This window comes from Neovison vison, chromosome 4, assembly GCF_020171115.1.
Source record: "Neovison vison isolate M4711 chromosome 4, ASM_NN_V1, whole genome shotgun sequence".
NCBI classification, from domain to species: domain Eukaryota; kingdom Metazoa; phylum Chordata; class Mammalia; order Carnivora; family Mustelidae; genus Neogale; species Neogale vison.
Genome location: NC_058094.1, coordinates 7,623,546 through 7,650,051, shown reverse-complemented (window position 1 = coordinate 7,650,051; position 26,506 = coordinate 7,623,546). Strand labels below are relative to the sequence as shown.

Here is a 26,506-nt window from a genome sequence, read left to right as displayed (position 1 = left end):
TACTGGTGCGGCGGGTAATCTTATGAGAAAGGACGGCTCCCGCCGCCCTCATTGCCGAGAAGAAGATCCACGTCGTAACCACGCGGGGTGGGACCTTCGATTCTTACACGGTTAGCGAAAAAACCGACAGAAGTTCACTGAAATGAAGAAAATCTACGTCCGTGAGGTGAAAACGAGACTGAGGACGTAGACGTGGCGCCCAGCAGGGCCGGCCACGGGGCGGGAGGCGGGCAGCGGGGGGCTGCGCGCACCCCAACCCCAGCCCGGGCAAGGCGCGTGGCCGGATGAGCGGCCCCTCCGGACGTCAGCATCCGCGACTGCAAAACCCTGAAACTGAGCCTGCAAACGGGGTCTTTCGAGCCTGTCTTAAAAGGTCACGTACCAGGTGATTCAGAGGAAACACAATGTTTGAAACGACCGAACTACAGAGCGCGAGAACAGATCTCTGGTTGCCAAGGGTGGGGGTTGGGCGGTTCTGCAGCAGGAGCGCGTCCCCCAGGTGACGGCACCGGAGCTGCACACACACGTGTCTCTGTCCCTGTCGGATTCTGACGTCCTGCTGCTCAGCCACGTACGATGCAACCCTTAACGGAAACGGGGTCAAGGGCACCAGACTTCTCTATGCAATCCTTGCGACTTGCTGTGAATCTGTAATTAGTTTCAACATTTGAAGTTTTACTTTTTAAAGGGTTTCTGAGACTTGGAGCCAGACCCTTATTATTTTCTCTGTGGACCCTAGGATTCGAAATAGTTTATCTCCCAAACTGCATTTAAGATCATTCCTTTGCCCATGTTTACTGATAGAACCATCTTACTTTACGACTTTCACTAAACCACGATTTCCAGATGGACCTAAGACAGGGTTATAAACGAGACCATACAGATCACAGAGGACACACAGAAGCATGTGTTTTATTATTTGGGGGCATCGGCAAGCGTTCCCGGCTATGATGAAAAGGGACATTCGACAGGAGTGACAAGTATTTAAAACTCCAGCAAAGCAAGGCTACAAATGGAATGAAAAGACAAATGATAACTACGGAAAATACTTCCTGCATTTACGGTGACCCAAAGGTGTAGTAAGTAAAGGGTACAAACAAGAAACACCCAAAATTACACACAAAACACAAATCATTTCCCGGTAACTCTATAACCACAAGGTCTAATTGTGACCACAGAGCCGCTAACTCAAATAATTAAAAGAAATCACTGGCACAGAAGCCTGGCAGGGCTGAGGACTGACAGGACGCAGGATGAAGAGGAACAAGGCGGGTGGGCAGCAGTGTCAGGGAAGTAACCGACAGACACTGTCTGCGGGGTAGCTCGGCAACGTGCGGGTGTGTCAGAATGGAAAATATGCCCTTATTAGCCCAGCAATTACATGCCTAGGTATTTGCCTAAGATAATAATAGCATGAGTACGCCTGGGTGGCTCAGTGGGTTAAGCCGCTGCCTTCGGCTCAGGTCATGATCTCAGGGTCCTGGGATCGAGGCCCGCATCAGGCTCTCTGCTCAGCAGGAAGCCTGCTTCTCTCTCTCTGCCTGCCTCTCCATCTACTTGTGATTTCTCTCTGTCAAATAAATAAATAAAATCTTTAAAAAATAATAATAATAATAATAGCATGAGTACAAATATAATAATAAAAATGAAATGCATGCCTAAAATAAGTCACCTGAGTAGCGTTTTTTTCTTTTTTTTCAATCAGGGAGAAAAATAAAAAGCAATCGTGAATGTCAATCGACTGGAAACTGATGAAGGAAAATGCATGGCCCGTGCATATGGTGAAATGTGGGTGGCCTTTAAAAATGACCAAAATCTGCACTTACTGATTGTTCGGGGTCAGGAAGCAGAGCACAGCCGCTGAACTATGGTGGTTTCCGAACCCAGCCCCACCGCCTACAGGCTGTGTGACCTCAGCAAGCTCCTGAACCTCTCTGTGCCTCAGTTTCCTCTTGTGTGAAGTGGAAGTAACACCAGTGCCGACTTCTTCAAGTTGCTGGGACTTAAATGAGCTGTAAGATGGTGAGTATCCAGAAAGTGCTATGGAACAGCTCGTTGAATAAAAAATACTGACATGAAAACTTTATTGGCCACGTTAGTGAGTGAAAAAAGAGCACAGAACATGCGTATGACCCCATTTCTAAAAAACGTGCATGTACATACAACTGAGCAGGATCTTTCTTCTCTTTTTTATACAGCGTAAGAGTCGATACACCTTGGCAGTGAGATTCTTGATTACTGTTACTTTCTTCTTAGTATTTTCGGTATCATCTCAGGCATTAAAAAATTTACAAATGTCAATATCCAATAAGCACTGTCAGACACCTTCAGAATCTGACTTGGTGTGAGTTCTCGTGGGGTAGATTTGGTAATATATAATATAACAGGGGTTACACTTCTGGGAATTACTCCTATAAAAAGAACAGTGTAAGTCTACAAATATACACGTACATGGGTGTGTATACATACCCACACACATACATAGACACACACACATATGCATATGCATAAAGAAGCACTTATTAAAGCAATATTTACAACAGCAAAAGACTAGAAACAACTGAATTGTCATCAACTGCAAACAACAGGACACAGAAAAACAATGCTGTAGAGCTCCAAGGAAAGACCCTTTTGTTGAGGGTCTTGAATGCCCAGGAGGGGACTCTGCACTTTACTCTAAAGGGGAGACACTGAAAAGCTTTGTGTCAGGGGAAGAAACCCTGAGGACAGTGCAGAACACCCACAAATCTAACTGAGTGAACATCTCAGACTGCGTCCAAGTTAGATCCAGGCCTGACCTCTGGAAGAAGCAGCAGGGGGAAGGTTTTGCAAAAGAGATCCCTGATTTCCAACCGTAACTGTACAAAAAGCCCAGAAGTCCCCCAGAAGGAGTTTGATGGGATAAATCACATGAAGGCACAAAAATCAAGCAGATCCACAAAAAGACAGCACTGAACGAGCGGAGAGTCAGATTCTCTGACCCGGGGAGGTACCCATGGAGCTCCTAGGAAGGCTAGAGCTGAAGCCCTGATGAAAATGCAGCCACCACGGGGAATGCAAGCTGGTGCAGCCACCCTGGCAAACAGCATGAAGGCTCCCCAAAAAGTTAAAAAGAGAGCTACCTTACAATCAGTAATCACACTGCTGCGTGTTTGCCCCCCAAAATACCACTAATTCAAAGGGATACACGCTCCCTTTGCTTATAGCAGCATTACTTAAAATAGCCAAACTACGGAATCAACCCAATCGTCCACCAACAGACGGATGGATAAGCAGGTGTGGTCTACACGTACATCGGAGTGTCAGCCATCAGAATGAGCGGACTCTCACCATTTGCAATGCCGCGGATGGAGCCAGAGCGCGACGCTAAGTGAGAGAAGTCAGAGAAAGAACACCACCACATGGTTTTTCATACGTGGAATTTAAGAAACAAAACAAAGGAGAAAAAAAACAAATGAAGATGCAGACCCTTAACTCTAAAGAACACACTGATGGGGGAGGGGGGGTGGGGGGAGGGAAACTAGGGGAAGGGGATGGGGACGGGGACGTCCTAGGCAGGGGCACTTGTGATGAGCACCAGGTGACGTACGGACTCGCCGAATCACTATATTGCGTGCCTATAACTAGGATCACTGTTAACTGTACTGGGATTAAAGTAAAAAACTTAATAAAGAAAAAAACGCCACGACTATTAACTATGTGTGTGAGGAAAAGAGAGGAGGGGGTGTGCCTGGCATGGGGGCAACTCCATAATCCACAGCCAGTGCTGACAAAGCCACCAGAAACTAGCCCTTTAGGGGCAGGGGGTACATCCTCGCCCTTCCTCCCTCAACCATCTCACCTCTAAAAGTCTCTTTATTTGCCAAAGGGCATCAGGCTCGGAGACCACGGCACTGCCTGCCTACACGTCTCACACGGCGACGACTCGTGCCCTGCCGTGGGTCAGCGGCCTTCCCGCTGACTTCTCTAGCCTGAGTGCTCGTCCGTTCTGTGCATTAGTCCACGCAGCCAAGAAAGGGTTCACACAGTCACCTTGAGAGCAGTTCCTCAAAGGAAAGAACAACATTTCGTATTTTGCTCAGTCTGCACGGGTGCTGGCAACGAGTCCTGGCCACCAGCCTGGATGTCCACTAAGGATCAGGTGATGAGTTCCTCAATTACTCCCCCGATCTGTGCGAGGACTTTGCACCCAATGGTCTTGCTTCGCCGCTGGAGGTATTTATAGTAAAGGGTTTGAGAATGGAGGTTCAAAGGCTCGGTCCCCTTGCTAACTGAAGGACTCTGGACTAACGACCTGCCTTCCGGGGGTCTACCTACCCTTGTCTATAAAACCGGCCGGAGGAGCACAGTGCTGTTTCCACGCTGCTGTGCACAGTGACAGCTAACACTGCTGAGCACGTTTCATGTGGAGGTGCCGTTCTGAGCACTTTGTCAGTCCTGCCCTATTTAACCCTCAAAGCAACCAGACGAGAGTGCTGGGTTTTATTCCCATTTTACAGATGAGGCATCGGAGGCAGAAGGAATCTGCTAAGGGCTGGAGCAGCTGGGACTCATATGCAGGAAGCCATATCCCAAAGCCCGTGTTTCAGCCAGAACGGTCTCCCACGTGACGTCCTGAGTCGGGCACAAAGCACGGCAAGAACTTCCTCAACTTTCAGGCCGTCTGAACCCTTCACAAGCAGCACAAACGCCAGACGACAGCAGAGCCCACAGGACAGGCCCTCCCCTCCAGGACAGTGGTGCTTCTTCACTGCCCCAGAAGGTCGCCCTCGAGACAGGCTCTGCCACGGGCCACGGTGACGTCATTCCTTCGCACTCCCTTCAGCCTCACTGAGAAGCGGCTGCAGAGCTGAAGTCCAGCCAAGAACACGTGTGGAGGAAGCCCAACACTCTATTTGCTTCCAGAATGCCCGCCTCAACCTAGCCCTCGGCTTCCGTTGGCTCCTCAAGGTCCCTCACGGGGTCCTGAGCATCCTAACGTCCGCACTCACACTCACGCAGCCCCGTCCGTCGGCTGAGACATCCTCCTCCGCTAATCCCAGCGCCCCCAGACGGCGACAGCAGGTTCCTCCCGACTCCCCGTCGCCGAGGGTTTATTCCCTGCTCAGTCTGCACTGGACAACCCTGCCGTGCCACGCAGAACAGAAGTGTCCCGCAGGACAGACCACGCCTCACCCTCTCTGCAAACCGCAGAACCCACCGACGCACACTCCGTGGGCACCGCCTCCCACACAACACCCTCAATCCGCAGAGGACGTAGAGCCCAAAGAGGAACTGTGCCAGCCAGGGGAGCCTCCTACAGAAACGCGCCACCCCGCGGGTCACTGTCCCCATGAAGCCGTCGGTACGTACGAGTCTCCCCAGGCCACGGCCGCGCTCAGCCCTCGGGCATCGTACCTGCTTCTCCATCCTCCTCGTCCAAATTCAGCACAATGATGCAGATGTGCTTCCTCAGCTGGCGCGGGTTGGAGAACTTTCGACAGCACTTGCTGCACTCCAGGCTGCCGGGGGCCGGGCCGCTGCCCTCCTCGGGGGCCGGCGGGCTGTCCCCTCTCGGGCCCACGGTGCTCTCGGCCAGCTCCTCCTCCGCGCTGGGCTTCTTCGTGGAGCCCTTGGGCCTGCCTCTCTTCCTCTTCATGACCGAAAACTCTGCCGAGGAAACAAGAGGGCACAGGGCAGTCACACGCGGCAATGGTGCGAGGCACACACCCACTTCCAAATGTGCACGTGTGCTCAGCTTCATGTTGTGTGGAAAACAAAGTCTGAAGCAGCTGCGGACACGAACAGCTACAAACGGTATCGTGGGTGCTGCTCTGGCTACCGTGTCATCAACGTCCCTATCCTGACTCAGACACAGCGCTTGATGAGAACCTGGGCACCTCTTCTCTCATAAAGTGGGGGTGGCTCTGACCTGTGATCAGCAGCGCCCCCGGCTCATGGGTCACACCCCTCGTGAGCCGCCGACGCCACCTACACCCGTCTACACCCGTCCTCAGAAAGTGCTGAAGGACCTCCTCGCCAGGGATTCGCCGAGGCTGTTCGCGTCTCGTGGTCTTAACGAGCTCCACAACTACTCAGATTATTTCAAAGCACCATAATTACCACAGCCAACCTGTTCTGATAAAACAGAGAAAAAAGAATTACAACCGAACGTCTACCAATCACAGGACGAAGGGCACAGCAGTATTTTTCGCGTTTCCTAGTGGCCTAGGGAGCTCGACAGCAAGCTCAGAGCTGCATCAGAGCAAGTTTCAAATCCTTTTTCAACTTGTATTCCTTCTCAATTAGCACTCAGTTTTAAGGCACTCAGCTCCAGAATGAAGGTGGGAATTCCGACGGGTAAGCAGGGTCAGGGAGCACGCGCTGTTGGGTGTGTGAAGGTGGAGAGGCGTGGTCTCAGGCGATGTGACCTGACAGGTGCCCCGAGACACCATCTAGCTGACGCCCCAGCGTTACGGGCCTACGCGCTGAGGCAGGGCGCACTGGCAGATCTCCCAATCTGAGCAGCGGAAGAGAGGATGGGGTATAGGGTTCCAGCACCATCCTCGGAAAAGGGCCACGCCAGAATGATGACCACGTGAGCTCTGGACAAAGGAGCCTGCTTTGACGTGGGGTCCCCAGAACTCAAGGAGATCATGCACTACAATGGGGGAAAGGGTTGGGGGGGGGGCTTGTAGGGGCAGAGCTTCGCAGAGCTGCAGGGCCAAAGGGTGGTCAACAATGACCAAGAGAGACAAACCAGAACCCTCCTTGGCCAGGGCAGCCAGCACAGCGGATGGTGACTTCCTTCCTTCTCTATCGAGGGGCGTGCTGGAGACGGGGTGGGAAAACAAAGGAAAGGAAAGTACTTAACAGGAAGGCAGAAGAGACCAGACAAGACAAACAAGGGCACGAGACGCTCGGATCCCGCTGCCCACACTGGAATTTACGGGGCGGGGAGAACAGCTGCATAGACACGAGGCCGAGCCGACAGCTACGGGAGGCCAGGGCAGGTGTGGCAAGGAGAGGGACGTACGGAGGAAGGACAAACCGCTGACCTCACAATCACAGAAACGTCCCTCCCTCTTCCCCATGGCATGTGCTTGCGCAAGCTGCCAAAGCAGCAATGAGGGGCAGAATTAGCGACAAGGCTCCCAAACACCTACCGCGTGTCACGGGGCTCCCAAACATCACCGCGTGATGGTTATGGAAGTCTGGGCCCGGGCCCTCCCGCCACAAAGGCCTCTGCGCCCTGCTGTGCAGAATGGCCTTCCTCCTCAGACAGGCCTGCGGCTGCAGCTGGGCGGTGAAGAAGGAACCTTACCCAGAGCGGTGGCCTCTGCCTTCAGCTACTGGGGTGACCTCTAGGCTCCCAGAAGGTCCTGCCTGATAGGACTGCCTGTTTGCCTGGGGTCTGGGGCCACCAACAGTCTAACAACATGATTTATGATAGGGCCTGCGACCAGTCAGAGCTGTTCTGACCTCTGGAGAACCGGAGAACAGAGGTGTTCATTGGAACCGACGGGAGGAGGGACTGAAGGCCAGCCACGTGGCCGTGTGTCATCGAGCCGGACACTGAAGCCTGGGGTGAGCATCCCTGGCCGGGAATACCTGAGTCCCGTCACATAATACAGCAGGAAGAAGCAAGAACATCCAGGACTGCACAGGGGGAGAAGGAAGGCCAAAAGCTCCACATCTAGAGCCCTCCCAATCCCAGACTTGGCCCATGCATCTCTCCCTTTGGATGGTTTTGACCTCTACGCTTTTTGTATACAATGTAATCACAAGTATAGTGCTTTTCTGAGTTCTGTGAATCATTCTAGCAAATTAAGGAACCAGAGGGAGTCCTTGGGATCCCCAAATTTGCAGCTAGCTGGTCAGAGAGAGGGTGGCCCCGGGGACTCCCAAACTTGTGGCTGGGGTCAGCAGTTTTGCGGGCAACTGTGCCCCTCACCTAGGGTCCAGCCCACACACTGTGGCAGGACACCCGGCGTTCTCTCCTCAGAGACGAGCCAGAGCACGTGACGGCGACCATGGTGCCACAGGGTGCGAGACTCTGCCACAGTCTGGGTCGTTCCTCGCAGACAGGGGACTCCTGCAAACAGAGTCCAGGTCCTGACTCTCTGTCCCCCCAGCACCTAACCTGGTGTCCTGCACAGCAGGTGCCAATCGGTCTCGGTGCATGAAACCAGCGGGCCGTGTGCAATGTGGCTGTCAAGGAAGAAACACAAAATCAGCCCTGAGAGCTTTGGAAATCCTCTAACACGACGGTGACAAAACTAATCTTACATCTTGCTACATCCATAATGCAGATGCTCAAGACCAATTAGTTAGCAAAAAATGAAATATTCATAGATGAACTTGGAATAATTTAAAAGCACAGAAAACGAGTTGCTGCTGTCAACTACAAACATTTTACAAAACTGCTGAGAACTCTGCAACTGGGCAAGGGAAACCTTGCAAGCTCTCAATCAAAACCCTGGGATGGGCTTGCCCTTCGTTCCCCTTCCTCCTGAGTGCAGTCCTTGATTCGGTCTGTCCAGGTCCTCTGATCTGTCCAAAAGACATCTGCCCACTAAACTCCCTAGATCCCTACACAGGGCCCCCGGACCACAGCCTCCTGCTCCCATCCTCCTCCTGTCTCACTACCTCGCTCTAGAACGTTCCGTTGTTCAAAACACTCAGACCTAGTGTTCTCGGTCCTTCCTCACATGGCTCAACACACACACACCATATACAGCTGTGCTCTCTCTCAAGTGCTCGGCAATGTTCCAGACCTCCCTAAATTTGCACAGATAATCCCAGTCTTTTTATGTACCTGCACTGCTCCCCTGTCTGGGCCCACCTCCTGCACCCCAGTCAGACCCCAGGCCCCAATTCAAACCCTCATGTCCTCCTCCACGAGGTCGTCCCAGCTGGTCTCGTGGTGACAGCGAGAGGTACACGTGCTGTGCACGCCACTGAGACAGCCTCCAGCCTGCGTGTTTCCCTCTCTTCCTACTCATTACACATCCTGAGGTTGAATTCCCAGAGCCCAAGGATCACAAACAGAGCTGGAGATGAAGGGGACACTGAATTAGTAAATACACATTGTTTGATGGCAAGAAAAGAAGCCACTTCCTGCATCCAGAGATTCCAGAAGGAAGACAGATGGAAGCCACCACACCTTTCAACCCTGCCCCGACACCACAGTGTGGGGACAACTTCCTCACAGTCAGAGAATTTTCCCTACAGTTCCAAGGCCAAAATTGGCAAAGGGCAGGAACAATCAGCCAAAGGTTTAATTCAATCAAAAGACGACATGAGCACCACGAAAAAACAGCTCCACGTTGCTAAAAATCTAATAACGTAAGCCCTTTATTTACACATCACTCGAGTATGCAAGGCCCGTTCCCAGTTCTTATCTCATTTTATCCCCATAAAAACCTTCAGAGATGGATGCAGCAAATGTAACCTCCTCAATAAGAAAAGAAATAAGGGACCTGGAGGTCCAAGGGGCTTGGCACGTTTTCCAGAAGCTGCTGCTAAGCTCCCAGAATCAGGATCCAGGTTCCCTCTCCCCAGCAGGCTCTTTCCGCTGGGTGATGTGGCCCCTGGGTCGGCTCTGGCCCCGTGGAAAGAGCCTGTGCTGCACTGCAGAGAACACCAGCTGCGAGCCAGGCCGCCCCCGCGTTAAATCCCCCCCAAGCAGCCGCCTCTAGTATGAAAAATAAACACAAAACTGTCTCTGTTGTATAGTCCCCTATAAATAAAAGCCATCCATTAAAATGCTGAGCATAGTACTTGGATCACTAAATGGCAAGCTCGTGTTACTCCGGCCACACTCATTACAACTCTCCCTTGGACCACTTCCCTGAAGCAACCGTCACCTGCTGCCCCGGCGGCCGCGGGACCGTGAGGCTGAGCGCACACCTGCTCTTGCGCGACCCTCCCGTGATTTCTTCCTCCCGACGCCGCTCCCACACCAGAAAGCCGGCGCGGAGTCAGGCGCAGCCACATTTCACCAGGCTGGAGCCAGGGAGAAGGCCCTAGCTCCGCAGCCCAATCCAGTCTGTCCAGCTCGGAACGGAGGCAACTGGAACACGGCTGGGCCCGCGCGTCCGCCTGCCCGACATCTGCTCCCACCGAGCCCCGCAAGCCCCGCGAAGACAAGAAGTTCCTTATCAGAAACGAGGGAGCGCGCCTTGGAGGTCTATGGGGGACGCAGCACCTCTCCACGGGACAGACCGCAGCCGGCCCTGGGACACGGGGCCCGCAGGAGGCCGGAGGCGCCCACGCCTGCTCCCCGCCGAGTCCCCGGCGACGGCGCGGCCGCGTCCCGCCAGCAGCAGCCGGAGGAAGCGGCCGGTGCGCCCGGCGCAGGCGCCTGCAACGCGCTTCCCGGGCTCCTCCGGCCCAGTCCCTGCGGAAGCACCGCAGCAGCCCCTGCACGGAAGGCGACGCTGAGGCGACCCGTCTCACCAAGCGGCCCGAGACACAGAAAAGGTAAGAGGCTCAGCTCGGCTTTGAGCCCGCCGCTCGCTTCACGCTGACGTCAGTTCACTCCAGGGCGCAGAGTAGTACTGCGGGCCCCGCCGCCACACTCCGCAGGAAAGGGACCAGCGCGTCCCAGCGACAAGCGTCAGTGCGGTCCGACTCCTGAACCAGACCACTTCGAGGAAACGGACACTAGGGGCTCTGAAGGGCAGCGTGCGCGTACCCCGTACTAAGGCACCGTGTGAACCACGCACGAAGGCACCGTGTATTAACATGCATTTATCACGTAACCTTTTCCAAAAAAATAAAGGCAAGCATCTTATGTCCTGCTGACAGAGGACAGAAGCAGGGCGTCCACAGGTGCGGTGCAGGCAGAGCCCTGCGTGAGGCGCCATGGGGTGGGGGGTCCAGTACCCAGGCCACGCTCCACAAGCCGAGCTGAGCACTGGGGCACCCGCTGCATCCGCCCTGACCACGTTTTCTGCTTGTTCACCCAGAGAGCAAGCCGGCTACTACCTCCCCGGCCCAGAGTGGGGCACCTCTTTGTAACCCGCACAAAAGCCGTGTGTGTGTCCGTCCCAGCTGAGGTGACAGCCCCAGGACTGGGAGCTGGTCCACCGGAGTCCGGGATGGGTGCTCTTTAACTACCCCCACACTGCCACCCGAGGAGGTTAGCGGGCTCAGGCTTCAGTGGTTTCTGGAACAGAGCACAGCAATGCCTGTGTACACTCAGAATGACCCTATTCGTGGGAGCAGTCCTGAAGGGACGACACAGAGATCTAAACTTGGACGTCAGCTAGACCAAACTAGACTCTGTGACCCCCTCTCTGGCATTCCGTCCTTGATCCCAGAGAAGTCCTTTCCCTGCTGCCCTGCACAACCGCCTCTTTGCCTACCTGCGACCCCCCAGCCTGGAGGCGGGCCCAGCGGGAAGAGCGCCCTGTGCGCCCCGCACTCTCAGCACCCAGCAGAGCGCCCAAGCATCTGACAGGTGCGTGATGTCTGAATAAAGAAACGGGGTGCGAGGGAAGGCAGAGATAAAAGGAGAAGAGCTCCACTGGGAGGTCTGAAAGGGGGAGATCACAGAGCCCGAAAGAGACTCTCCAGGGACCCCCGTGAGTTCCAGCCCCAGCAGGTCCCCCTGTCCCAGCCGCCATCGGGATGAACGAACGTGTGCACGCACGCTCACCCACCACTCACACCCAAATACACACCCACATACATTCTCAGACACAACCACACACACGCACATTCTCTCTGTAAGGCAATTTTTTCTTGGACTGCAGCCAGAGATCTGATGGGGAAGAGAGGAGAAAATGAAAGGTTCTTAGGCAGACCACTTCCTACATGAGCAAAAAAGATTAAAAGGCTATAAAATAAACCAAAGGATTTAGGAACCTTCCTGTTACAAAGGGAGACCAAAATAATAAATCAATTACTACTCAGTTAAAGGTTTAATTAAACCATTTCAAGTATCTCTCAACTTAAAATGAATTGTGAAGGTTAAACCTGAATAGAAGTCATTAGAGAGAAACTAAGCTTCTGGAAGCCTCGAATTTTACAGACTCACAGAGAGAAAAAGGAGGACTTGGAGTTCTTAATGAAAGACTTTTGAAGAAATGTTCTCATATTAAGACTTTGCATTTAATTAAAGTCTTAAATACTTTTAAAAATTAAACTGTACAGGCAACTAATCTTCCTGTATGTGCACACCAAAAAAAGAGAAGAAATGTGTTCAAGAAAAATTTAAGTCAAAAGTAAATTAGTTAATAAAGGAAAATAATTTTTAAAGTAGCTTCATAGTAAGAATCTGATTACACAGAGCAGGACAAGAGCAGGCAAAAGCCGCCAGAGCAGCTGGGCCCAGATCCCACTCTCCCACCTACGAACTGGGTCACCGTGAGCAGGTGGTTGTTAAGACCTCCAGTCTCTGAGCCACACATTCCTCAGTTATAAATATCTGGGCTTTAGTAAGGAAACGGAAGACACGGACAGCACTACAGACCAGCAAAACCTAACACTTATCTATGCAAATGTGCCACCATCAGTAGCAGACTATAAATTCTTCTCAATCGCACAAGGAACAGTCTCTAAGATAAACCATGTCAGTCCATATATCAAGTTTTAATAAATGTGTAAGGGCTCAAATACATACAAACTATGTGGGCTGAAATTAGAAATAACTCATACAGGTGGATGACCAAAAAAAAACAAAACAAAACAAACAAACAAAAAAAAAAAACAATTAAGGAATGGGCAGAGGAACTGAACATTTTTCCAAAGAACACATGCAGATGGCCGAGAGACACATGAAAAGATGCTCAACATCACTCATCGTCAGGGAAATGCAAACCAAAACTACAGTGAGATACCACCTCACACCTGTCAGAAGGGCTATTCTCAAAAAGGCAGGAAATGACAAGAGGTGGAGAGAATGTGTAGGAACGGGAACCCTCTGGCACTGCTGGCAAGAAGGCAAACTGGTGCAGCCACTCGAAAACAGTGTGGAGGCTCCTCAAAAAATTAAAAACAGAACTGCCCTACCATCCAGAAGCTCTACTTCTAGGTATTGAAGAAAATGAAAACACTAATTTGAAAAAATACACACACATCTTCATCCCCTGCGGCATTATTTAAAATAGCCAAGATATGGAAGCAGCCTAAGTGTCTACTGATAGATGAGTGGGGAAAAAAGTTGTGTTATGTCTGTGTAAACACACACACACACACACATCCCGGAATGTCTCTGAGCCATAAAAAATAATGAAATCTTGCCATTTGCGACAACACAGATAAACCCAGGGAGTATTATGCTAAGTAAAATAAGTCTGAAAGAGAATGATAAATACTATATGATTTCACTTATATACAGAATCTAAAAAAAAAAAAAAAAGAAAAAAAAAAAAACAAGAGCAGAGGACAAACAGACAAACAGGTGATTGCCAGAGGGAGAGGGACAGGGGACGAGTGAAACACATGAAGGGGATTAAGAGGTGTAAACTACCAGTTATAAAATAACTAAGTCATGGGGATGAAAAGGACAGCATAGAAGGGGCATCTGGGTGGCTCAGTGGGTTAAGCATCTGCCTTGCACTTGGGTTGTGATCCTGGATTCTGGGATCGAGCCCTGCATGGGGCTCCCTGCTAAGTGAAAAGTCTGCCTCTCTCTCTCTCTCTCTGACCCTCGCCACTGCTCCTGCTCTCGCTCGTGCTCTCTAATGAGTAATTTTAAAAACCTTAAAAAAAAAAAAAAAAGTACAGCATAGGGAAGATAATCAATAATATTATAATAACTTCAGTGACAAATGGTGACTAGAGCCACTGCGGTGATCATCTCATAATATATAAGAATATCAAATCACGATCTTATACACCCTGCCACTATTGTAACATGTATTCCAATTAAAATTTAATTTTAAAAAAGAAAAAACAGGGGCACCTGGGTGGCTCAGTCATTAGACGTCTGATTTTGGCTCAGGTCATGATCCCAGGGTCCTGGGATCAACCCCCGCATCGGGCTGCCTGCTCCATGGGAAGCCTGTCTCTCCCTCTGCCACTCCCCCAGCTTGTGTTCCTCTCTCACTGTCTCTGTCAAATAAATAAATAAATCTTAAAAACTAAATAAATAAAAAGAACAGACATCTATATATCTCAAAGATACATGGAAATTAAATGGTGCTCCTAAATAACGAATAGGTCAAAGAGGATACTGAATCCGGAAACAACGCTGAGACGATCAAGAGGAAACACGACATGCAAACACAGGTGGGATGCAGTGAGAACAGGTCCACAAGGCTATAAAAGTAAGTGCCTGTGTGAGGCACAGAAAGATCTCCCATCGGTAGCCTACTCCTCTAACCCAAGAAACCAGAGAAAACAGAAGCAAACCAAACGCACGCCAAGCAGAAGGACAAAAAGTAAAAATTAAATGAAGAATAGAAGATAGAAATCAAAAAACTGACAAACTTTTAGCTAAACTCACCAAGGAAAACGAGGTAAGATTCAAACAGCTAAAATCAAGAGTGGAAAATGGAACATTACCACTCATCTTACAAAAAGATTTGTTTTGTTTTTTTTTAATTCTCAGGGATACTGTGAACAAGTAATTATTTCCAACAAATCAGAGAATTCTGATGAAATGGAAAACTTCCGAGGACACATAACACTGAAAGGAATTCAAAAAGCAACAGAACATAGTCACACACCTGTTGCAAGCAAAGAACTGAATTGGTAACCCAAAAACTTACCACCCAAAGACCAGAATTAAAAGGCTTCACCAGTGAATTCTATCATACATTAAGAAGAACTAACACCAACACTTCCAAAATCCTCCAAAAAACGGAGGAGGCAGGGACACTTCCCGGCTCGTTCTGTGAGGCCACTATTATTCTGATTCTAAAACCAAAGACATCAGAGAAACGGCCCTCCATAAGATCTCTGAATACAAACCCTAATCTCTTCATCAAGATTCCAGCAGACCAACTCCACGAGCACATGAAAAAGGATTATGCAGTATGACTGAGTGGAATGTATCCCATGAACGCAAGAGTGGTTCAGGGTATGAAAACCCAACCACGTAAGTCAGCGCATTCCTGAAACGAAGGGGAGAGAGAACACATGGTCATCCCCACTGAGGGACGGACCATGGCCGCAGGGCAGGTTCGAGGGGGGACGGGCCTGGTGGGCTGGTTGTCGGGGAGACGAAGAGGAGGATGGATCTCAAGGAAGAGGGGACCCAGGGTGGTGTCCTGAGCGGACAGCCATACCTCTCGCTACCATTGGGAACAAGGGCAAGGACGGAAGTCAGCATGCGCGTCCCAGAAACCACTGATGCGCAGAATTCCAGGAGGAGATCTATCTGCGCTCTCATCACTTGCTCATTATTTATAAATGAAATGAAAAATTCAAATTATTTTATCTCATTCACATTTCATGTTAGTTGGAAGAAAAATCTTAATAAGCAAAGCTGAATAAGAACAGAATTAAAGCTTTGTAACCACCTTTCTCAACGTTGTCAGCCCATTAATCCACGTGACTTCTATCTGCCATATGAATTTTACATAAGAGATTTTATCCGTTCTTCTGAGTTTATAGAAGCTCAACCTCAGAGGAAACACTCAAAGTTCCTGACTAAAGCTCTGGTTCCAACTGTCTGTTAAGCCACACTCTTTGGAAAGCCAATGCATCTTAACCACTCCGCAGGACTGTGGCCATAGGGAACGTGGACGTCATCAGGGGTCCTCCAGTGAGGTCTGGACAGATGGGCCTTACTCACCCCTAGACTCAGTGGCAGAGGGAGGGGTGGCTGAACTGTGAGGCCCTGGCAGTAGGCAGATTCTTTTTTTTTTCCAGCTTTACTAATGGATGATCAACCAACCAAAATTGTATATATTGAGGTCACACAATTTGTTTTTTTAAGGTGCATGACAAGATGGCTTAATGTACATGTACACTGTGAAATGCTCACTATAATCGACTTTCTATTTTGGTGAGAACACTCAGGATCTACTCAGTCAGCAACTCCAAGTATACGCTACGGTACTGTGGACTGTAATCCCCCGGCTGCGCGTTAGATCCCTGGAACCTACCCAGGTCAGAGTCTGTACCTCTTGACTATCATCTCCCCATTCGCCCAACTGCCGGGCAACCACCGTTCTACTCTCTGGTTCTGTGAATTCACCTATTTTAGATTCGACACATATGTGAGATCATACAGTATTAGTCTTTCTGCATCTAGCTCATTTCACTTAGAATAATGTCTTCCGGATTCATCCATGCTGCAAACGGCAGGCTTTCCTCCTTTGTTAGGGCTGAATAACATTCCTGAGCATGTGTGAGAAAGAGAGAGAGAGAGAGATCTTCTGAACCCACTCATCTACGGACACTTAGGTTATCTATTGTAAACGAATCTGCAATGAACACGGTGCAGATCTCTCTCCGCCATGTTGATTTCACTTCCTTTGGATACATTTCCAGAAGTGAGATTGCTGGATCACGTGGTAATCCTATCTTTACTTTCTTGAGGAACCTCCGTCCTGTTCTCCATAGTGGTCGCACCAGTTCACATTCCCGCCAACAGGGCACAAGGGTCCCTTTTCTCTACATCCTCACCAACCCTGGCTATCTCCTCCTGCTGAGGACAGCCGTTCCCACCAGGCGCGAGCTGAGCGCTCCCTGCGGTTTGGACTTGCATGTCTCTGACGGTTAGAGACACTGAGCACCTTTTCACGCACCTGTTGGTCATCCGTACGCCTTCTTTGGGAACATGTCTGTTCAGCTCTTCTGCCTGTTTTTAATCAGGCTACTCGGTAGATTCTTAACACCAAACTGACCTTCCTCCGCCTCCTCTTCCCCAAAGCAAAGACACTCAAATGGGCACCATCGGTTGAGATGTGATTACGTGGCACTTCCCACCTCGGACCTGCTTTCCCGAAGCGCCGGCCCCGAGGCCCGTGCCAGGGCTGAAGCGCCGCGGGCCCAGCGTAGCTGGCTGCAGGTGAGGAGACACGACGATGCCCGCTTCTCCGCGCTCGCCGCCGCCGGGTTCACCGGGGCTGGATTTCCTCGGCTTCAGCTCACGCCACTCCCAGTAACCAGCAGCGCTTCGCCTAACTCCAGCGACTTAACCCTCGGTCAGGTGTATTTCTCTGCGCTCCCTGGGAACGGCCAGAGGGACTCGTTAACCAAACACTGTCTGTCTGGAGTCGCTCCTCGCTAACGATGTCGGACAGAGGATCAATAAGGCGGCTGTTGGGAAGCGCCAGTCTGAATCCGCCCAGGAACGAGCACTCGGTCATCCGTGTGGCTGACGAGTCCTGCCACGGAACAGACCATCCTTCTGTGCAGGAGCCGGGCAGGGGTCCCTCACCATATAAGAATGGTTTTGTGGGGGCTTTTTTGAACTGCCGTGTGCAGCTATGCCTCCTCTACTCCGTATTCTCTTGGTCCGCGGGGACCTCATTACGACGCCTCCAGGCCAGCCGCCTGCCACTCCAGGGGCCGTCCAGCGGGACACATGTGGACGCTGCGGACAAGAGGGATCTCACTCCGCACGCTGCCTGCGGACCCAAAGGAGTCTGTGCGGATCAAAGGTTTACACGCCCGTTCAGGAACGCTGTGCCTCGGGTTGTGTGTCCTTACACATTCGTCACGCATGTTAGAATAGCTCCCCTTTATGGTCCTCCGTGCCCGGCGTCATCTGGTGCCACAGGCACATCCCGCCTGTGACGGGCACATTCATCTTCATTTGTCAGGTAAGCAGGGGGAGGCTCAGAGAAGTCACGTCCTGTGCTTCCGGGAACGCAGCGCGCGGGTCCCAGAGCCGGGTGAGAGCCACACTCTCTGAGGACCAGCTCGGGCTCTGTACACTGTGGGAGGCTACCCCTCCTCTCGTGCACTCCCTCCTTCCTTCACGCGTTCCCTCCTCCTTCTACAGCCAGGCGCTGGAGAGGCTCCCGCAGGGGCCGGGTGCGGTGCGCTCACACACACTCCTATCTGAGCGGGCTAGAGCCGGCCAAGGACTAACTGTGGGAAACGGGAGCGCTCTGGGCTTCAGGGCCCACCAAACACAAACCTAGCGTCAAAGTACATGTGAGCAAATCACCACCATCGCCACCAACGGGCACGTCCGTGGCCGCGGCCCCCTCCCCCGGAACCCCAAGGCCCCTTACCATCTCCGCTTCTGCTCGGGTTGGTGGGCTCAGGGGTACTCAGAGGTCTGAGGGGAATGATGATTTCATCGACATTAACCCCTTCTTCCGTGTGCTTCTCAGAAACGTGGGACAGCAGCTCTGACTGGTTGGGTGAGAAAAGGTTACAACATTTGCACATGAAGATGGCTGTGTTTTCTGTAAGGAAAAAAAAGAGCAAACTATGTTATTTCAGCCTAACAAAAACAACAATTGCTTCCAATCACCGAAGAAAAATACTGAAGGCTGCCCTTCTGAGCTGTGGCCAGCCTCCAACAGACTGTCCCTCTCGTGGACACCTCCAGGCCAGGCAGCTCACTTCTAACTTCAGGTGGCCCCAGTCGCCAGAAAATTCATTCTTCAGTCCTCCTGGCTAGGGTCTAATATGGGCAAACCCTGCCCTCCCTGCCCCCATTACCCAAATCTACCCAACGTCCCAGATTCCAGCATTGACATGGCAAGGTAAAAGGAAAAAAAAAAAAAAAAGTAGGAAACTGCAAAACCAAAATCCAACCTTCAAGTGAATGAACCTCACTGACAGCAATTAAGTGTGCTAGCTAGGCTTTCTCAAATTAGGTACAAGGGAAAATTGATCAAAACAGCATTTCTCAAGAGCCAAGACACCTTTCGCTGGCTGGCACACAGACTAAAAACAAGAAGAATGGGAATCTGTTGATTTTTTTTAAGCCACTTAATTCCTATTTGAAAGCATTACCACCATTCACAAATATTTACTAATAGCCCATTACTTTCATCCCATTATACTAGGCAGGAAGACGTAATGGGAAAAGGCTCCTTTCTGAGTCTCAGATAATTGTCGGTACATAGAGGAATATTAAATTCAGGATCAAAAAACTAATTAAAAGCTAGCTTTTTTTTTAACAGCGCAGAGGAGAACCGGATGATGGAAGGGACAGTGGCTTTGAAGCCCAACAAACCCAGACTGCATTCCCAACCCCGTCCCTAGAAGCTGGGAAGTGCAGTGATCTTCAGGAGGTAGTAATACCCCCGGGCTGCCGGAATGCGCTAGGAGAGGCTGCTCACGTGCCCGCTGGGCAGCGGGAACACTGTACACCACAGCCCTGAGTCAGTCCAGCTCTCCACCTACCACGTACCCTCGCCCACCTCACCAGCATGCTGGACAGCCGGGGATCTACACCCGCACTCCCTGCTTCCCCCCACCCTCACCAGCCTCACGGGGAATCACACCCGCAGTCACACAAGGTCTCCGGGCCACCTGCTTTCTGGAGGCCGGACGGACACATGGCAATCCTGGAGGAGCTCTAGGCCATCTGCTCTCCGCGGACGGCGGACAAATGCTTCTTACCGCTGCACACCCACCTCCCAGCCTCACACCGGGCTGCTGACCTTGCTTCCTACGCCCCACAAAGCCACGCCACGACAGCCCCCACCGGCCCCCTCCCCCACGCCTGCCCACCCACCCGCATCCTTGCCCACCCGCCCCGCCTAGCGCCTGTGGCTATGAGGGTCGGCACCTGGTCGGCACCTGCAGTGCCACGGAAGGTGTGTGTGTTGTGGGAGGTGGGGGTGGCGCGGGGGTCTGTGGGGGCAGGCACCGCAGCGCGCGCAACATTTTTTTTTTAAAGCATTATATTCTTTTTTTATTTTATTTATTTATTTGACACACAGAGAGAGACATCACAAGTAGTCAGTGTAAGGGCCTGCCTCTCCCAGAGGAACCTGCTCGCGGACCCCGATGGAGGGGCGGGACAGGCCGGGTGGAGACGTCCAATCGGTGGGGTGCGCGTATATCCACTGGGGTGAATTGAGATTCGATTGGCCGCCTGTGTAGGGGCGGGGCTCAACCACCCCCATAAAGGTGGGTCTGCGAGGCTGTCAGAAAAGGAAGGAGGAGAGCTGTGAGAGGAAGAAGGAAGAAGCAGCAGGAGGAGAGTTGGCGGGAGCAGAAGAAGACCTGTGACAGCTCTTCTAGGAGCTGTAAGCGACGCCAGGGGCCCCAAGCCGCCAGCGGTCCAGACGCCAGCGGTCCCGCCACCAGCGGCCCCGAGACGCCAGCGGCCCCGCCCACACACCACGGCCCTCGACAGCGGCGCCTCTTGGAACTGCCTAGACGCCAACAACCTCCGGGCGAACGACCTCGCCACCCCGAGCCAGGAGCGGCCTTGTCATCCTGAGCCGCAGCCTCCCCCGGAGCTGCCTCATTCTGGGGAGCGGCTTCATCGGAGAAGAGGCCTCCCCGGTGAGCAGCCCTGCAGGAGCAGCATCGTGGGGGAAGAGGCTTCCTCCAGAGTGGCCTTTTTTGGGAGCAGCCTTGTCGGGGGAGCAGCCTCGCCGGAGCAGCCCCTGTTCGGGGAGCAGCCCTGTCGGGGGGGCGACCTCATTAGCACCGGTCTCGTCCTGGAGTGGCCTCGTCCACACCGGCCTCTTCTTGGGAGCGGCCCCACCGAGCAGCAGCCTCATCCTGGGAGTGGCCTCGTCCGGAGTGGCCTCATCTGCGGAGAGGCCTTGTCCAGAGCAGCCACGTTGGGAGCGGACTTGCCGGGGTCATCGTGGTCACCCTCTCGTAAAAGACAGCCCTGACCAGTCAGTTTGATTCTTGATGCTTGGTGAGAATTAAAGCTTTGCTTGACTCTCGCTTTGTATCAGTCTCGTTCCTTTGATCACGGACCCTAACAGTCAGAGAGGCAGGCAGAGAGAGCGGGGGAAACAGGCTCTCTGATGAGCAGAGAACCCGATGCGGGACTCGATCCCAGCACCCTGAGATCATGACCTGAGCTGAAGGCAGAGGCTTAATCCACTGAGCCACCCGGGCGCCCACATGCAACATTTTTATCACTGATACTGTTTAGTATCAGTGACTCAGGCTCAGGAACATGAAAAAGCAAAAAAGCAGGCCAACATTTAAATGTCGTTACTGCTTTAAAATTCTCTAAAGACAACACAACCCTCGTGCCTACACCTGGGAAGACCGAACCCACAGCCCACCCTGGAAGGCCACTGGATACATGGGGCCTGCGTGCACAGAAACCCAACCCCTCCCACCCAGTGACAGTGTTCCAGAAACTTCTGCTTCTCTCTCCAGACCACCAATTCTTCCCCTCTGCCACTTGCTGCATGCTTATCTTTCCTGTCTTAAAACAAAAATCTTTCTTGATCTCCACTCCCCTGCTCTCCCCCAACCCATTTTTCTCTTCCTCTTTGCTGCAAAACTCTCCGACCAGACAGAAAGGCAGTGGGCCGGCCTGTCGCTGCCGCAGTGAGGACAGAGCCCTACGAGGCACTGAGGCCGCAGGGCCAGGTCTCCCTCTGGACCCAAAGGAAGGCCTCCTCCGCGGACAGGCAGGTGGAGTAACGACCCACAAGAGTACCTCCCTACCAAACAACACCGGAAACAGAAATTTAACAAAGCAGAACATTGCTTCATCAATGAAAATCTCTCATGAATACTGCCGATCGATATTTTATTTTTCTCCAAGAAATGCTTTATTCCTAAGGAACCCGAAAGGCTTCCCGTTCAAACACGAAGAGATTACAGAAACAATTCTTGTCTTTATACAAGGCCATGTTGTTTTCGACGTGCTTCCTGCTGACCCTACAAGGACTCCACGATTTAGGCAAAACAGGGTTTGTAAAGCCCCTTCCACGGGCAAGGAAACAGAGTCTGAGAGAGGAGAGCGGCTCGCCCGAGTCACGGTCGGCAGGGAGCGGACTCTCGGCCACCTGCCCCCGACAGGAGCTGAGTGTGGCTACGCACTGGCGTGTCGCTCCTTCAGGTTGGGCTAAAACGCTCAGCGTGGTGGCCCATAGCGTCTGAGTGACAATCCCCGCCAAGAACACAGCCCCCGCATCAGCCATCAGTTTCTTTTGTGCTCATTCCAGCGCGTACCGGGCAGTGGCCACGGGTGGACCCCCCAGAGGCCCCGTGTCACAGACACAGCTCAGGCGTGCAGCCCTGGCTGCATGGCGACAGGGACACAGCACACCGCAGCCACATCGAATGTGGCTACAAAGCTACTTCCTGACAGACTACGTGGTAGTGACTTCTGTGATGCTCTCCGGAGAAAGAGAATCCAGTGACAGTGAACAGAGCAGAACTTCCAGTGACCACAGCGTAAGTGTGAGGCTCGGGGACAGGCACACCAGTCCCTGTCTGGAGACCAGATCAATGAGACGACGTCTGCATCTAGGCAGGACAAAGCATGGGAGGCCACTGTAAGTCCGGCAGCTGCTACCTGGCTATTCCACACCCCCTGAAGGCCGGGGTGGCACCTGGCCTTGGCCCACGCGCTTCCCATGCCCGTAGCTTGTTCGGTAGGCAGATGGAGACTAGACCCGGCGCTCCCGGAGGCAGGCAGAGAGATAAGGACATGTGTGACCCAGGAGGACCATCACTTCACTGAGGGTGGGGGCGGCCGTGAGCCTGCGGGACCCAGGAGGCGGAGAGGCTGGCCTCCCCCCGGCCCCGAAGCCAGGGAAGCACAAGGTCAAGGTGGAACGCAGACCTGCCGGACCCAGGCCCCCGGTCTCCGTGGTGCCACGTGGCCCTTCCCAGGTCAGCACTGGTAAGGGACACAGCCACGTAACTGCCAACAGGACCACACAACTACTCCCCCGGAGCTAGGCCAGTGGGTGGGTGAGCTCTGTTTTGCCACCTGCCATGCAATCTTGGCTTTCTATGGTTTTTTTCCCCAGATTTTATTTTTAAGTAATCTCTACACCCAATGGGGCTCAAACTTACAACCCTGAGACCAAGAGTCACAGCACTCCCACAACTGAGCCAGCCGGTCCCCCGATGCAATCTGGTATGCTTAAGGGCAGCTGGTTCTATTAGTCCAGACAGAATACACAGTGTCCCCCCTTGAACATCATCTGTGACTGTCCCCCAGACCGCCGACCAGGAGGGAAACCGGGCACTCTCTGGAGATGCCCATAAAGCAGGGTGTGAACAGCAAAATTCCAGAATAGACAAACAAAGTGTCAGATCGGGCTGCCTCCCCAAATATTAAAAATCGTTATTCCCCCAAAATAACAACAAAAGAGCTCTTTTCATTTTTTATAGGGGACTAATATGGAAAAATGTATCTTATACCCTGAAATATAATCATAATTATGTTGTCAGCTAATTCTGATAAAGATGCTATAATTTGGATGCATTTTTAGGTCCAATTACTGTGGACTCATCCTCAACAAAAGGATTCAAAGAGAAAACCACATGTTCAATACAAGGAAAATCACAGAAGTTTGGAGTTTGAGTGTTCCATTTCTATGAACTATTTGCCAGTTTTTAACAGTTACTCTGTACTATTCAAAAGGATAATCTTAAAATAACTGCATAAACAAGTTCTCATTTCTGAACTCTGATTTGCAAATACTCCTAGCCAGGAAGAACTACATCCTGCCCGTGAGCTCTGACTTCGGCCTGCTCACTACCGCCCTGCCCGGAGACCCAGAGATGGGGGAGCCTCTGACCCCACTCCCTGAAGAAGGTCATGAAGGGGCTCGTAGGTCCTGAGAGGTGGGTTAGGCCCCTTTGCCACCACCGGGGAGGGCCACTGGGGGCCAACAGGTCCTAGCCCTTCCTCTGGCAGCGGGCAGCACATGTGTCAGCTGAAGCTGGCCTGCTCCTGAGGGACCCCTCGCCCCCCAAAAAATCCCAGGCCCTCAGGTAAACAGGCAAAGAGGGTCAGCTCCGCTTGGAGTGGAGGCCATGTGCTCCACCCAGCTCACAGGACGGCCTGGCCCCAGCACACAAGCAAGGGCAGCCTTTCCCTTCTGTTGTTCTTTCTAAGTCCACCTCGTCTGGGAGGTCAAGGTGGGATAACCAGAGCAAGGCAGGACGCAGGCATTCCGGGTCTTCTGGCCCTGTAACAGAGCTGCTTCTTGTGACTGTTATCATTTATGACAGAAGTTACTGTATGAATACATGCTCATCGTAAAACACTAAATAACACGAAACCCCACAGAATAGAGACAGCCCCCTTATCATCCCCTCTAGAACAAGAGCATCACTGACCAGTTTGGTGTGTATCCCTCCAGACCTTCTGCCGGGAGACAGGGAGACTGAGAAACCTCGTGCGCACCCACCCTTTCCCTCTCCTTGGGGACCCCCCGTGCCCTGGCCCCTCCACACCCCCTTCCCTGGGGTCCTGCTCCCAGCACTGAGCTCAGCACATAAGCTGCCCTACAACAGCCGAAGCCCCAACCCTGCCGGCAAAGGCCAAGCCGGAAGCCAGGGCTTCCACCTGACCGCGTGGTTAATGAAGCCCCCTTCCTACTCCCTGCTGGGCCGGGGTCAGAGGTGACCCAGGACAGAGCCAGGACTTTCTTTACCTCCTTACTACAGTGATGGAGGCACTCCTGCCCCTCCTAGTCAGGGCTGACATCACAGGGGCCCCGTGGGAAGCCTGAAGCCCATCCTGCCCAGCATGCTGGGGACACCTTCTCCATGGCATCCCTAGAGGCCAAGAAGGGAGCCTGGACTTCTACCCTCCCTGGTGGTGACAAGGCCATACCCCACTTCTCCACCAGGGCAGGGTCAGAAGAGTCTGCTAAAATAGAAGATTTAAATAAGATCCAGACTCTCTTAACACCAAAAATGCCCAGGGTTCAATCAAAAATCATTCCTCGTAATTTTTCAAGAATCAGGAAAATCTCAAGTTGAATGACAAGAAACACTCAAGACACCCACATGAGATGATACAGATATCAGAATTATTTGACAAAGATTTTAAGGCAGCTATCACAGAAACAGTTTAATGAGCAAGTATGAACACACTTGTAACAAATGCAAAGGCACAATGTCTTCAGCAAAGGAAGAGAAAATGTAAGGAAAAAACAAATGGGAATCTGAGAAACGAAAAATGCAATCACAAAAACTCAACGGATGGGCTCAAAACAGAACGGAAAAAACAGAGGAAAGAATCCGTGACCTTGAGGATAGAACAAGAAATAGCACACAATCTCAACAGCAGGGAAAACAGACAGAAAAAACTGAACAGAGCCTCAAGGACGTGTGGGACCATAACAAAAGATCTAACGTGCACGTCATCCGTGTCCCAGGACAGGAGAAAGACAGCGGGGCTGGAAAGTTTTCAAAGAAATAATGGCTGAAGATTTCCCAAATCTGGCACAAGACCCAAACCCACATTCTGGAAGGTCAGCAAACCCCTACCAGGATGAACCCAATGGTACCTGTGCCAAGGCCCACTGTCAACAAATATATGAAAACTAGAGCCAAGAGAGAACCAGGAAAACAAACTCCTGTGTGAAAAGCCGTTCGAGTGACAGCGGATTCCCCATCAGACACGATGGAGCCACGAGGAAGTGGCATTTTGTCCAAGAGCAGCAAGGAAGCAACTGTCCCCCTACATCTCTGCATCGAGCACAAAGAGCCTTCAGAAATAAAGGCGGTGGGGGGGTGCCTGGGTGTCTCAGTGGGTTAAGGCCTCTGCTTTCAGCTCCAGTCATGATCCTGGGTTCCTGGGATCGAGCCCCACGTTGGGCTCTCTGCTCAGCGGGGGGGGGGGCTGCTTCCCCTTCTCTCTCTGCCTGCCTCTCTGCCTATTTGTGATCTCTCTCTGTCAAATAAATTAAACAGAATCTTAAAAAAAAAAAAAAAAAAGAAAGAAAGAAAGAAAAGAAATAAAGGGGGGGGACCAAGACATCCCCAGAGGATGGAAAACTTCAAAAATATGCTGCCCAGAAGACTTAACCTCAAAGAACAGCTAAAGGAAGTTCTCTAAATAGAAAGGAAATAATAGAACAATGAATCTTGGGACATCAAAAAGGGGAAAAGTACAAAGGAAAATGTAAAACTATAGGTAAATACATCCAATTTTCCTTTTCCTTTTAGTTTTCTAAATTATTTTGACAGCTGAAGCAAAAAGAGTAAGTCTGTCTGATGCTGTCCTCAATGTCTACAGAAGAAACGTTTACAACCGTGTTATAAACAGAGGCTAAAGGGGGTGTAAAGGGTAATGTTCCTACTTCTCACTCAAACTGGCAAAACGTTCACAAATGGTTCCGCATCGACCATGGGGGCGGCTACCTGCATCCGTATACGTGATAAAAACGGACAAAACTCGGCACACATGTCGTCCATACCGGATCGATCTCTTGCTTTGGACACTGCACAACAGTTAGGTGAGATGTAACCACTGGGTTGGGACGATGAAAACGGTCTGGAGATGCACGGTGCTGACAGCTCCCAACACAGTAAATGGGCTCAATGCAACTAAAAATGGTCCCCATCCGATCCCAAACGCCCTACCGGGAATGGAGGAACATGGCCCTGGGAAGGGTGAAGTGAGGCAGCGCTGCAGACAGTAGGGTCAGTCCCGGTCCCCACGCCCACTGCTGGGGGACGGCGGAGCGAGGAGGGC

At 51.8% G+C, this 26,506-nt stretch overlaps 1 protein-coding gene across 3 annotated transcripts in view; it reads right to left on the bottom strand.

The window, feature by feature from the left end:
* ZFAT (zinc finger and AT-hook domain containing) overlaps positions 1-26,506 on the bottom strand; it is a 191,409-nt gene that overhangs the window by 141,243 nt on the left and 23,660 nt on the right. For 2 of the 3 annotated variants that reach the window (XM_044244906.1, XM_044244907.1), the window contains exons 2-3: positions 18,126-18,302; positions 5,398-5,649 (exon numbers count right to left, since the gene is read on the bottom strand). In XM_044244906.1, the coding sequence (XP_044100841.1) occupies positions 5,398-5,649; positions 18,126-18,302 (429 nt within the window). The remainder of the gene's footprint in view (positions 1-5,397; positions 5,650-18,125; positions 18,303-26,506) is intronic. The other variant, XM_044244908.1, reaches the window with a different exon arrangement.